A 15,236-nucleotide genomic window follows, 5' to 3' on the forward strand; every position below is an offset into this window, starting at 1 on the left:
AAGTTAAAATTTGATATGTGCAAAATTCTTCCAAAATTGTATAAGCAAAAGGATAGAGAAGTTAAAATATTAGAGGGATCAAAGATTTGATTTTGTCTGAAGAAGGGTCCTGACCAAAATGTCACTTGTCCATGTACTCCAGGGATGGTGTTACTCCAGCTCTGTGTCTTTGTTTTGAAAACCAGCTTCTACAGTTCCTTGTTTCTACATTTAAACATTTGATTTTAATGTTTAAAATCCTTAGACCATTACCTTGAGATTAATAATCAGAGAGAAGACTGAAGCACCAGGTGTACATTTTCTGCAATTTTTCCTGAAGCAGAACTGGACTGAAATCGACCAAATCCTCAATAACATGAGAATTACATTCAACTTACCCCGGTACTTAGATTGAGAATGAGAATTTGTGCAAGACTGATGCCCCCTTTCAATTTGAAAAAGTCGTGATCAGATTCAAGTGAGATTCATGAATAACTCTTTATCTGCCCGATCTCAATATTAAATGCAGATATTTGCTTTGTTATATTGTGTCTTTGACTAAAAAAAGTATTATGCAGAAACTTAGCAATAGGCAAAAAGAAACCAAAGAATAAAGGAGACTGGGAGCAACTGTTGGTAGAGATAGAGAGGGGCAGAGATGGAGAGGCATGGGTTTGTTGTTAAAAGTAGGACAGAGTGTGAGAAATTTGTTTAGGCACAAAGGATTGCGAGGTTGTAGAATGTATGAGCAACATTAGTGGGATGTGGCGACCTCTGCGCACGGAAGCATTGAGGTGGCTGCTGGAGGCCATGGATAGCGCATTTGCAATGTACGCAGATCGCGGTGTTGGTGGAGGTGGCCAATGGACGTCCCACAGCAACTAGGCAGCGAGTAGAGAGAGCACAACCTGCAGCAGTTGCAGGGAGCAGTGGTAAAAGGAACCAACAGCGTTGTGCTGGGCCAGTGCTGCCAGGACACCAGGCCTTAAAGTGAGAAAATAAGAAATTACACATCTCCGTAGGCCTTGACCAAACTTTAGACACTTGAAAGTTGCAAGATGGCACCAGAACAGGGTGACTCTTTGCATGCTCTTCCAGAAGATGATCTACCTATAATTGTTTCTCTTTTTTTACTTGCTTATGATTGTACTCATGTACTGTATGATTTGACTGGATAACACAAAACAAGCTTTTCACTGTTTCCTGGTAGATGTAATAATAAACTAAACTATACTAGTTAATGGTGTGCACATAGCCACCGTAGCGCCGACTGCAGAGGCCTCAATAGGCCCGATTATGGGTGGACAAGGGGATGGGGACTGGACTTTGTGCCTTCCCTCACAGTGGGAACCATTGTGGGGGATGTTTTTATGTTTATTGTTAAATTCTTTAATGTTGAGTCTTATCTTTATTTGTGTGCTGCATGGCAAGTCAAATTTCACTACACCAATTGGTGTATGTGATAATAAATGTCCTTTGTATCCTTTGTATCCACATTGACCAGTTATTTTGGCAGCAAAACCCAGTCCAATGAACTTGCATTCAATTCTATCATCCTTCTTTAAGCATAAACAATTTGCGACAAATTCAGCCTCATTTCACATTGTAGGTGTTCAATAGAATCTGAAATTAATCAACATGAATTCTTTCCAAGATAGAACCCTTCACTTTTAAGAAGGTGGTTAAAATGCTAATATTGACTTTGTTCTTAGAAAAAATATACTTCTCTTTACAACTCAGATATTCCTCGCAAAAAATAAAATCAATCCAGAGTGAGTAATGATAATGGTGAGATATTGAGGGAAGTTAATTAATAACATATGCAAGCTTTCAGATTTCCAATACTACATTGAATTATTTTGCCTATTGCCACCGTTCTCAAACCATTAATCTTAGTACCACTGGTAATAGCTATTAATTTTTTGAATAGTAGGTTTTAAAGCAGTATATGTGGAACTATGAAATTCCTAGGGATAAGGTGAAGGGACAAAAATTTGGCAAATAGCTTTCAATGAAGAAAAATGTAATGCAATTCACCTTGTGGACCTAGAAGACAGAACAAAGTACTTTCTGTATAGTGAAAAGCAGAAGTGAAGGGAAGCTTGAAACTAATGGTGACGGCAACCTTGACTCATGCACTAGGAATGTTAAAGCATATTTATTGGAAAGACGTACTAAATTTATTTCTGGAAAGATGGGGAAATTGACGGTTATGGGTATCCGTACAGGAGTTGAGGCCAGCATAGATCAGCCGTGACACATTGATTGGCAGGGCAGGCTTGAAGGGCCCAGTGGCCTAATTCTGCTCCTATTTTGTGATATTCTTATGTTTTGGTCACCCTTTTAAAAACATGAGTGGAGAGAAAATTTAGTTTAGTTTAGAGGTACAGCGCGGAAATTGGCCCTACGGCCCACCGAGCCCCCGCCGACCAGCAATCACCCCTGTGCACTAGCACTATCCTACAGACTAACAATTTACAATTCGTACAAAAGCCAATTAACCTACAAACCGGTACGTCTTTGGAGTGTGGGAAAAAGCCGGAGCACCTGGAGAAAATCCACACCGTCATGGGTAAAACGTACAAACTCCGTATAGACAGCACCCGTAGTCAGGATCGAACCCGGGTCTCTGTCTCTGTACGGCAGCAGCACTACTGCTGTGCCACTGTTCCACCCCTTTAAAATCTACAAGTTCTACAAGCATAACTCATGAAACTATCTTCGACGGGCATTGACTATAACTAAAATAGCCAATGAAATTCTGGCATCTTCATGCACAATACTAGACTTTAAATTTTTCAGTCTAAAACTTAATTTCCAGAATTTGCACTTTAAGTTACAGCTGAATAAAGCTCTGGTTAGACCACTGCCAGAATATGGGGTTCAGTTTTGAGCAGCACTCTTACAAAGGATATACCAGATCTGGAGTGAGTGCAATACAGACATATAGGAATGTTGCCTTGCTGACAAGGGCTAAAGTGCAAGGACTGATACTACAAACTACAGTTACAACTCTAGAAATGTAGAAGATTATGGACTAATTTAATCAAAGTTTTCAGGATATTAAGAGAAACGATAAGATAGAGAATGGGAACATAAAACTTTTTTACATGGGGGGGGATAGGATCAGGAATACACTGTGGCAGGAATGCTGGGAAGAGAATCAAGCAGGACTTTCAATAGGGAACTGAATAGGCTGTTGAGAAAAAAAATGCAGGAAATATTCACAAGAGCTGCAAATAAAATTGAATGGGATGCATTAGAGGGTGTCGGCACTCACTGGGTGTATAGCATTTTTCTGTGCTATAACCAGATTTGATAAGCAGCGTAGGCTGAGAACTACCTGGTGATAGATCATTCCTCATTCGGAAGGAACAATGGATAGAGACCAATCAGTCTTGGTATTGACTGATGGGCACTGTTCTAGCGACCTCCTGCTGTGAGGTCAAGATTGGGTTTGGCAAGAACAGTGGCACAATTGACTGCAATAGATTGTTGAGGCTCAAAGAGGAATAGCACACACTTGGGTCTGGTACTGGAAGGCACTGGCTTCTATGAAACCATAATCAAGGCCTTCAGAAGAAAAGGGAATGGGAGTAATCAGACTCAAGTTAAGAAAAAGTAAACAAATTGAGATGATTCATTACAGTGTTAAGTAAGGTTTAATGATCAATTGCTGAAACAGATGACCCGAGTTGCTGTTTATATAGAAGCCACATTTAAACAATAAGAGGAAAGGCAGAGACCAAACTGAACTTTTTTCTTAAAAAGTGTTTTGTAATAATGCACTACAATTTACAATTATGGTTTAAAAGATTACAGAATTAGGAATAGTTTCTTATTTGAAGTTCATATCCTCATAGCTTTAAGCTTAAAATTGTAACCTGAATGAGTTAAATCTTTGTGAATTCTAGGCTTGAAGTATTCCAACATTTAAAGACATAATAGATGCCTTTTTGTTACCCACTTGCGTTAAATGCTTTCAAGGCAAATTCACAAGCAAAATTAAAATTATTTATTGTGGAAGAAAAGTGATTTTTAGCAAAAAAAAAGGCAAATTACAATTATACAGAAACAGAGGATAAAATGTAGCAATTTTGAATCAACTTTTTTGCAGCTTTATTCCTTCATAATGGGCAGCCACGGGCTGGAGGAGATTTAATACAAGCCCTCAATGCAATGGATCTAAGTTTCAGAAGGAATATCCACACTAAGATCATATCTATTGAATAAATTGACACACATTTTTGTTTCTGTTACATATTTCTCTGGAGTGGATAAGTCAACACACCATGCAAAACAGAACAGTGCATTTGGTTTTATTCCATTAGCAGTCCCAACACATCCTCTAAACACTGACATGATATGAATGCAGCTTTCTGGAGCAAAGGCACTTCACTGGCATTCCGAGGAGCTCTTTTATAATTGTACAACACTTGTCTTTCCAAAGGAATCAGAATGCACTTCTCTGAGGTTGGGCAATTTTACATTTGTGCATTAGTAAGCTCTCAGTTTCTCCATAAACATCACTTGCGCATAAAATTGTAATAATTTGTCAAAGGACAAGTCTGGGTTAGTACCAAACATTTAAGTGTATTAACTACAGTGTACAAGACTTACACTTAGCTCTATTTATAAAACAGACCAGCAAAAAGGCATAGCAGACAGCAAACTCACGAGTATGTGATACTTAGATCTAACAGAACACATTGTCTATAAAAAGCAGTCATAGTGTTCAATAGAACAGTTACAATCAATAGCTGGCAAGAAAGTCAAGAGGTTGTAACTTCAGGATAAATTAAAATCAGAAAGCCAATTAAAATCAGAAAGCACAGAGCATTTTTTGATGTTTATCTCAAAGTCTCTTTAAACTAGATGACTACAAGCAGTGCACTATAGCGGTTTTACCATGGTAAATGTTTGATACTATGAAGCAAGTACAGTGTCCAATTTCTTCCACTTGTTGAGTTTTGTGGTCAAAAATGTGGAAAGTGTTTTGCTCTGGATCACAGTAGAATATTTTGCCAAACTCACAGAGACCAGTATCGTAATTACCTTTCTTCAGGCAATCTTTAATTTTAGGAATCATGCTTTTCCAATGGATAGAGGATCAATAATTAACACGCACATGCTTATCACAAACAATCGCTCAATAAAACTTTTACTGAATAAGGAAACTAAAATTGATGTAAAAAACGTGATTTTCAAATATTCATTGTCATGCACCTTAGATAGTTTAAAGTTTGCTCAAATTGAAAACCTAAGTTACATTCCTGCCGTTGAACAGGTAAATTCACTTGAAGTATCTTGTTTGCAGTTTCATTCCTTCATTTTTTACATTACCCATTCAAATCACATTTTCATCATCTATCACTTTGACATGAAACCAAAATTGATCTTAACTGAGGTTTTAATTAGCCAATTTGAATAAGGATAAAGAATTTTAAACCTTTTTAAGGTTATGTAATATATCATAATTTTCCCATTCTTCTACAATTCTTTGGGATTGAGGATGACGCTTTCACTCTTTGTGGGCTCTGTGGTGGCTGTTAGCAGATTCTTCTACTGATAGGGTAAATGTTGTCTGGAGGCGGATGTGCAGGTAGTTTGTGAGGTGGTATATTTCTTCTGCCACCTACTTAGGGTCTCCTCGAGGTCCTGACACATGGACATAAGGTCCTCAATATCATCCTGAGTGCACCTTCTCTATGTCGAATGGTCATAGACCAGGGATGACCAAGAGTGGGAGGGGATATTGCCTATTTTCAAGGAGGCTTTGAACACACACTTTCTTCCGTCTTTCTGGCAATCTTTTTCAGAACAGCATATGCTAGTTAAGATTTTCTCCCGCGGTGGAACAGATAAAATGGAGCAACATTTCTTTTATAAAATTAATTAAACAAACCTTTAAAATAAACGATTTCATTTGTCTGCCTCGCACAAAGCTTTCAATTAATTATTTTTGCAGTGGCAGAATTTTTCTCTTCTCTGTGGAGGAAAGAGTTCGGATGTAGAAAGATTAAACTATCTATAAAGTCTTGACACGGACTGGGATGCCGATAATGGGAGGTATGTGTCTGCAGTTCTTGGCTGCTCACAGAAGTGTGTTGCTGAAGTAAAGCAGAAACACAATGTGTTTTTCTAAAGAGGTATTATGGTGACCCAGGGCAGCAGGAGTTCAACTAAAGTTCAGGAGAGATGTTGCCAGTAGTTAGCACTGCAGGAAGGCAAAATTACTTCCGGATTCACCTCTTCTTTCCACTGTCAATGCTGGCTCTGGTATGGTGGAAGGTTATAATGTCTTCAGGGAAGCAATCTTTTAATAATATTCCACGTTCACGATGACAGTCCAACTCCTTAATAAATCCGCACCAGTAGATCACTAATCCGGGTCCAAATCTGAAAATTAGATGTAAAAGATGTTAAATTCCATTCAGAAAGTCTGGCTGTATTAATTGAACTTCCCTGGCTGCTTTATTTACATTTTCCACACGTTGAAGGTGAAAGCTTTGCCAAAGTGAAAATATACATATGCAAGTTGCTGTCCTATGACAAAGCATGTACTGTGCTGAGATTTCCAAGAGGTATTGATAAGGGGCTGCATCAAATGTTACTGCAGAAAATAAAAGCTCATGATTTATTTGGCAACTTCTCAGCATAAATAGACGATTGGCTAATAAGAAACAGAAAAAGTCATTGTGAGAAAGTTGACCATGGATAACCAAAATGGGCAAGATGCCATATGAAGAATATAGAACAGGTTAGGCTCGTGTCCACTGGGGTTTAGAAGAATTAAAATGACATTTTTTACAGCATATCTTGAATGACCTTGATAGGGTGGATGTGGAGAGGATATTTCCTTTTGAGGGAGAATCCAGAATCAGGAGTCATTGTCCTGGATTTTTTCTCTCAGGGCAGAGTTTTTAAATTCATATCTTGAAGAGTGGCAGAAGTGAAGTCTTTAGATATTTTTAAGGCAGTTAGATTCCTGACAAGTGGACAAAGGATTCCTAGTTGGCAGGATTGTGGACCTGCGATTACAATCTGGGCAGTTGATACAAGAACGTACAGATTAGGACCAGGAGTAGGTCACCCAACCCCTCGAGCCTGCTTTTAAATTCAATAATATCATGCCAGGTCTGACTGTAATCTGCAAAGCAGAGGTTGTATTTATGGACTTAAAGCAATAGGATATACATCTCTTTTATCTCTTGTCTTTAAAATAAAATCAAGGGTCTTATCTGGGACAAGAATTTGAATGCTAGATGGCACAACTCCACCATTTGGTGTTTCAGACTAATCAACATTATTGGCAGCTACTAAATCTGATGAGTTAGATTAAGTGCCCAAGATCATCTTCCATGAAAATGGGTAATTAAAGAGTACACTCAAAACCTCAGCTATTTCTGCCAAGATCAACAAACATTTAAATCTCACCAATGTTTCATCCTGTGCAAGGTAACAGTGGCCAATATAATAGGTCCAGCAGTGTTATTTTGAAGTCATATTGCCATTTGGATAGTTTCCGGGTCATTTTGCAACGTTAGAATTTTCCTTTTGTAGTGCTATAGCATGTTCGTCAACACTGAATTTCCTGGAAACATTTTTTTCTCCCCTCTCAAACACATCTAGTATTCCAAGAAAATGAAGTCTCTCTGTGCTCCTTGCACGAGGATACAATAATCTGCCTGACTGGCTGTGACTTCCCAACTATTGGGAAAGTGTGCCAAAAGGCACAATTATAACCAAAGGATTTCTGTGAAGACAGTAAACTAGTACGACAATGTTGCAGCTTCATTGTGAAGGGGGAAGTAAGAAAATAACATAAAAGTTAATGGGTTGCATATTTACTTTGAACTTCAGCAAGAAACTGTACTGAGACATGACTTATTGCCAAATTGAAAGGGTTTTACCTTTTGCACACTCCACAAATATATTTTGGGACCAAAAGCATGGAAATAAACAAAAATATTTGAAAATATAAAAATTAAAATATTTCAATATTTTCAATCCTTCTTAGTGTTGTACTCAACTAGCAATTTTGTTACTGTACATAAGACCAACTGACTAGAGTGGTGGTTAAAAAACATGTTCTAAATCTCGGAACTGTGACATAGCCTTTAAATGGATATGCTGAGCCCACCAGGCAATCTCAGGAAGTAGCCCTGTGGAATAGTTGACCCATCAGGAAGTTAGGACCTTCAGCAAGAGTTCATAAAGATGCAATCACTATCAATCAGAACATGTCACCACTTGGTCTGTACTTCGGAATCAGAGTTGTTTTACCAATGAGCAACCAAACAAGTTGGTGAATTCTTTCTCTGATGCTCAACTACAAACAGTCAAATTAGTAAAACATCCTTGCTAATCAGAGGTCATCAGACAGAAATGCTATGTTACTGTTGAAATCTTCACACTTCTAGCCGTCTTCTAGTATTGTGTAAAATTTCCAGTGCAAAAATACAGCACTGAACAAATGCAAAATGCATAACACAGCAAATCTGAAGCGAAAATATCTATTCATGCAATTGTTGTGCAATTGTGCAATTAATGACACAAGGCAATTTATTTAAAAAAAAAATTGTTCCAGTCCGTTCTGCTTATATCAAAGAAACATGATTATAAATAATTGCTGGAACGATCAACTAATGATCTAAGTATTTTGCAAGTCAGGGGTCAAGTATCAATTAATAATAATCAATAACTACATCTTTGAAAGTTTTAAAGTAAGCATGTCAGGTATAACATTTTGTATAAAACATGTATCAGTGATTATTTACTACAGATTAACCAAATACAAATAAGTAAACATGAATTAGCATCCTAATGATGTGTCCAATAGTAATTGTTACCCATCTCAAGGGCCGTCTGCTTAGAGCAATTGAACCATGTGCGTATAAATGCTGGCCACATTAGACACAATCTACCACACGAGAAGAAGAATTCTGCCTGTACAAAATCGCTAATAGTCAAATTAGTGATAATTTAAATTTGAGTATTAAAGAAAAATGCCAAATAATGCCATGTCAGAGCAACATTTTTAATACATCTTAGTCTAATAAAAGTAATCAAAATCCAAAATGCAATTCAAAAAGTTGCGTAACAAGTCTCAACCAGTTTAAAAGTTTATTTTCAGCAGCACATTTTAAAATAGTTTGATGTCCAAACAATACTTTTGAACACGCCTTCTTTGGAAATGATTGTTTGATTTACGTCCTAGACGATTTTGTCAGTCAAATATAAGACTATTTAAACTTAAGCATTTAAAAATTGCATGTGAACTATGAGATCACTATTTCGGTTTGAAATATCACTCAATGTACAAAAAGTTTTGCTGCATCAATTCTTCATTTCATGTCTCTCATAATTTTGCTCAAGAACGAATAATTAACCTCTATCTCAAATAATTTGCATTTCAGTGGCACAGATATTCCAGATAAATCCCTTTTAGATTAATTTTGTACAAACTCACGATCTTGGCAAATATACACCTGAAATGCAAATGAGAACCACACATTTTAATGTTAACTTTTTGTATAAATAGCAATAAATAGTTAAGTATTGAAAGAATAATTATACTTTGTGACTTGCGATTCATATTGAACATTTTTCTCAATACAATTCTGTAACTTAGTACAGCGGTCCTAATCAGTGCTGCCACAACTGCACCAGAATAATCGCCGTCCATTTCATCCAAGGCTAACTACAGTAGTTTTCTTACCTTATCATATTTTCAGTAATACTGTTGGCTGTCCATATCTTGCCTCAGGTATTGAATCATGATGAACATGCAAGTCAATTTCTTATAATGACTGCATTGCCATGTAGAGTGCAACACTGTCCATATTTTAGTTTAGATTTTTGTGCTTCAATTGCATTTTTTGTTTGTGTCTTTTGGAATTTTTAAACTATTGATTTCAATTAAAAAATGGTTAATGATAAAAAACTTTGTGTACACTCATTGCTGAATTAATTTTAGCTGACTATATTTGACTCAATTGTGGCAAGTTGTTTACTTGGTCTGGGTGTGGTTGGTGCTGAGTAAAACTATGCATCATAGGCTTCCACATAACTTAAAGTATTTATTCTATTAACTCTATAATCTGAACAATCATTATTCAGCGTTTGGTGTACAAAATCTGCTTTGTATTCACAGTAACATTTCAAGCTGATTGAGGTTTCATCACAGTGCAAACAATTGGAGTTTAATGTGTGTCATATAAAAATTGTTGTGAATTAAAATTAACAGAAAATATCATTTTGGTTTAATGTCAGTATTGTGGAAAGACATATCTCTGATTGCTGCAATTTAGTACTTCTTTCAATATTGCTTGCCCAAAATTGCAACAGCCTGAGCTTGTCGGCATCCAAATAAACAGCAGTTCACATTCACTGGAAAGAAAAGTGAGAAAAGGAAGTCATTCAGCTTGGTTTTTTTGGGGCTCGCATTTCACCAGTGCAAGTCAAAAATAATTCCACTGCCCTGCTCTCCACTATCCATAACTCACTTACCCCTCCTCAAACCCCCGACTGTCAATTGCTTTCGTCTTTACTTTCTCTACCTTTTCACTCTTAATGACAATTTTTTTAGGTAAAGAAATGTATTCTAGGTTTTCACGTCACTCTCACAGTGACTCTAAATTGATGACCCATAACTAGTGGAAATAAACATTTCCGATGCACTTCATCAAAACTCTTTGTAATATTTTATTACAAAATATAACCACCTCCTGTGTTTCCATACATCAGATAGTCATTATATCTGTTCTATTCATATATCCCTGGTGAACCTGGGCCAGGCCATCATTACTGCTCCTTCCTACTCATTCTCAAAGACTGAAGGTGAGTCTAATACTAGAGAAAGCTTAGAGAGCAAAGAGAAAATATGAAATGTTAAATACCATTACCCAGTAAAATAAAAATTTTCAAAGATCTTTTATAAGTACATAAAAAGCAAGGAATCATAAAACATTGATAAGGATGCAAATCAAAAACTGTGTGTGGAAGCAGATGTTCTTCATGAATAGTTGGTGATCTTGTTCAGAAAAAGGAATGATGCTGATATTGCTGAACTGAGATTATGGTATCAACCCATGCAAAACGTAGTGAAAGAGGATATATTAAAGGGTTTAGGATCCTTGGAAATTGACTAAGAAATATATGAGTAGACCTGATGCACCAGTGGGAGAGTCTAGGACCAGAGGGAATAGCTTCAGAATAAAAGGACTCACCTTCAAAAAGGAGATAAGGAGGAATTTCTTTACTCAGAGGGTGGTGAATCTGTAGAATTCATTGCCACAAACCGTTGTGGAGGCCATGACATTGGATATTTTAAGGCGGAGATTGACAGATTCCTGATTAGTAAGGGTGTCAAGGGTTACAGGAAGGCAGGAGAATGGGGTTGAGGGGGGATAGAATGACGCAATGGGCCGAATGGCCTAATTCTGCTCTTATGGCCCGAAACATCGACAATTCCCCCCACCACCCCCCAACCTGCCCAATTCCTCCAGCACTTTGATTTTTTTGCTCAAGTTTCCAACATCGTCAGCGTCTTATACTATGATCAAACTGTGATAATTGGCATGGATTTTTTAAGGGATTGCTATGCACTTAAATTTTTAAGTTAACAAAGGAATCAACGAGAGCATTGGATTCATTTTCACATGGCAGTCTGGTCAAAGAGGTAAATACACATGAAATGAAGCACCTCATCTTCTTTCCCACCAGCCACCCCATTCAAAGGATTATCCTTGAACACTTCAGCATGATGCTACCTTCAATTCCATCGATCCTGCCCTTTCCACTAGGCATTCTGGTGATAATATGTTCATGTTCAGCAAACCAAATACTGATTAGATAATCATTTTGCAAATTCATTCAGTGCGCATATAAGACCTTGAGCTTCTAGTCCTTTTACTTGAATTCTGCCTCTGTTCTTGGGCACCTGTACTGCTCCAATAAAGTGCAATATATGCTTGGCAAGCAGCACCTTAACCTTTGACTAGGCATGTAATAGCCTTCTGGAATCAACACTTGTGTTAAGTAATTTCATTTACACTCTATTGTCCTTTACATCTCTAGACACATCTTTCATGCCTTGTTGCACCATAACCATCTCTGGGAAGAAGGCAGGTGAATGGGGTTAGGAGGGAGAAATAGATCAGCCATGATTGAATGGCGCAGTAAACTTGGGGCCAAATGGCCAAATTCTACTCTTATCACATGATCTTTTGAACCACACCCTTCAACTTTTACTTATGTTTTATCCTACCACAGACCTTAAATAAAACATAGCATGCTGTAAATACTCAGCAAGTCAGGCAGCATTTGCGGTGACCTTTCAACAGAAACTTGCAAGTTCCCTTTGGGATGACAGAATAAAAAGAGCGGTGAAGCAGTCTGATAAACATTGGCAGGTAATTTCAAAGAACTAGGACTAGTAGTAGACTGCCAAGCTCTCCAGTGTTTGCAAGGGCCCAAATTGGGAATGCAAGACCAAAACCAACTGACAATGGAGTGAGCATTTTGGAGAAAGTGGGTAAATTTGTGTCAAGTTTTTCAGGAATAAGTTAATCTGCAGCAATTGGAGGGTTTTCAGATAAGTACTTTTCAATCACTTACTGAACTGAGTTCACTGCCAGAATACAATGCAAATTTGCAGACAAATCTTTAAGCATGTAATAGAAAGAAAATAGGTGGTAAATTTAGCCAAATAAAATTTGTCAAATGAGATGAGTTGTGCACTATTTTGCTTCAATAAACCCATATCCTGAGCACTCAATAATACATATTTTTGTTGATGTTATTATCAACAAAAGCGAGTTTGAAAATTACCTATCTAAGAAATGAAATGTCCTTAAAAAAAATTGAGCACAACTCTACTGATATCAGTAGGTAAGTTATGAAATAAAACATTATTTCATAAAAGATGTAACAGCGTCTCAAACGTTTACATCTGTGGCACACTCTATGAACTTTTCAGTAGCGTTATTTATGCCCTCTTTCAAATGGCGAGCGTCTGGTCAATTTACATGCTGAAGTGCAATCAAGATGGAATTTTGTTTGGTCTGTTCATAATTTGTGGAGTCTTCACATGGATCCAGTATGCTTTAAAGATGGAAGGTCTGTATATGGCTTGTTCCAATCTGGGAATTGACACACAAAAGCACCGACAAGCCACATCCTACACGAGCAGGTTACGAGAACAAGAAATAAAATGAAACACAATCACTTTCTAAGCTACTTCAAAAGGGAACTGTCTTTAAACAAACCAAAGTTAGATTTCTTTCTCCGGTGAGTAAACAAAGCACTAAGAATCAATTTAACACAATGATATTAAACAAGCAGCATGATTTAGCCAACTGTGTTGTGATCTTGAACAGAAATACTAAGGAATCTATTTTATAAGCGTGCCGCACTTTGAATAAAAAACATTGATATTATTTATTTTCTCCACAGTGTTCATTAAGTTGCCTGGTATTCTTCGGCAGAAAGATTAGATTGGAAAACTTATTTCATCATTTAACCTCTATAATTAGCTAGCTAGCAAGCATGAATGGACCACCATATTTTTTCACCCAGCCTGAATCACTTAGCTATCCAATAATGTGGTTGAGATCAGGAACTCACTGTACAAACTGTTGAAGAATTGTGCCTATCACACAGGTACAACACATTCAGTGAAACAGCACTTCCACAGCATTACACATTTCCCTCGGTAGACCACAAGCTTTTTTTCTCAAAGTCGCAGATATGTGAAAAACATTTCCATCACCACCATGACTGTCAAAATTTCCTCTAGAACTACAACACTGCCAGATATTCATGTCCCTTAATACCAGAGAATGTCCTTAAAACACTCTCCATGCTAAAGCCAAAAAATCCATCTCCTCACCAAATAATTCTCAAGTTTACAGTTCTGTAAAAAAATCTTGAATGCCTCTATGTACTAGCAAGCCACATCTCTCTCTCCCTGATTAACACCGTGTTGTACTGAATAGATACATCATACATGCACCTGCATTATGCCTTAACATTCCTTTTTGTAGCTTTTTATTTAATGACCGAGTTTTCAATGGCCTTTATCATCATTAGTAAGATTTCAAAGCAAAACAATTGTGTGGTTACACACAGAATCACTAATTACAATAACGTCAACACAAGAAAAATGGCATTGAAATACCACCCAAGTCAAATGTGCCCTTTACAAGAAAAAAGAGAGAAAAAAAATCAATCAAAACATACTTAAGAGAAATAGAAAGGTGTGCCTTCTCAACAGAAAAGCTTTTTATTTTCAAGGCTGAGTATCACTCCTGCCAGCAGATTAAATTAGTCACAAAATTTTAGGACAAAGTTTGTTTTTTCCTTGCTATTTTTTCTCCAAAAGAATATGGACAAAGCGTAAATTGTGCAGTATCAAAGACTTTGCGTCATATATCAGTGAAAGGCCATTTAGAGATGGCTGAAAACAACTAGTTAGAGCCAGTCTCTTTACAGGAAAAAAATTGCCACGCAAACTGTTTCTTATCCTGGGTGACAGGGTGTATGAGGCCAGCTATTGCAGGAAGCTGATTTGGGGTCTCCATACTCAAAGCAGTGGTCAAGGAATGTTACCATCAGATGATTAATAGGTGTTTATTTTTAGGGTTTGAACTGGAAGGCCATTTCAAGGCCACTGCAAGATGATATCTACATAATCGGAGAGTGCCTTGCACGTTTACAACCTTTTCCCCTGACATCTGGGACCTGGCTGTTATCCACACAGGCAGTTAAAAGTGCCAGATAAATTCACAAACAGGATATTCAGACCTGTTTGTGTAAAGAAGCAAGAAAGGAAAACTTCAGGAAGTTATGTCCTCTACAATATTCTCGAAATGCGTTGAACCCTCCTACATCACGCAATTTAAACCGTCTTCATTGAAAACTACCTCCATGGTCTCTGGAGCAAGCTGCAGCCTTCACTGCCCCCTAGCATCCAAATTGCCAGAATTAAAGAAGCTTTAAAGCATTGCTATGGGGAACACAAAGTATCTCCTAAAGAACCCAAAGTCAAAAGCTTCCCTTGAGGGGACCACCACACAGTATGCCAGTGCATTATGTGGATATACATTGCAATGTTAAACAGAGGTTTTATCAGGATAATAGGCAACGCATACTTGCTCACATTGTTCAGCATGGCTTTATGCTCATTTCAAACATTAATGTGGCCATGTTTTGTCACTTGCATTATGTTTGCCCTCCCTATAAACTGCTATATT

The 15,236-nt window shown here is 37.3% G+C and overlaps 1 protein-coding gene across 3 annotated transcripts in view; it reads right to left on the reverse strand.

Moving 5' to 3' along the window:
• Positions 1 to 3,622: 3,622 nt before the first annotated feature.
• cdin1 (CDAN1 interacting nuclease 1) overlaps positions 3,623 to 15,236 on the reverse strand; it is a 175,811-nt gene continuing 164,197 nt past the window's right edge. For all 3 annotated transcript variants that reach the window (XM_033026960.1, XM_033026959.1, XM_033026961.1), the window contains one exon: positions 3,623 to 6,378. In XM_033026960.1, the coding sequence (XP_032882851.1) occupies positions 6,225 to 6,378 (154 nt within the window). In that variant the 3' untranslated portion in view covers positions 3,623 to 6,224. The remainder of the gene's footprint in view (positions 6,379 to 15,236) is intronic.

This window comes from Amblyraja radiata, chromosome 9, assembly GCF_010909765.2.
Source record: "Amblyraja radiata isolate CabotCenter1 chromosome 9, sAmbRad1.1.pri, whole genome shotgun sequence".
In the NCBI taxonomy this organism is placed as follows: Eukaryota; Metazoa; Chordata; class Chondrichthyes; order Rajiformes; family Rajidae; genus Amblyraja; species Amblyraja radiata.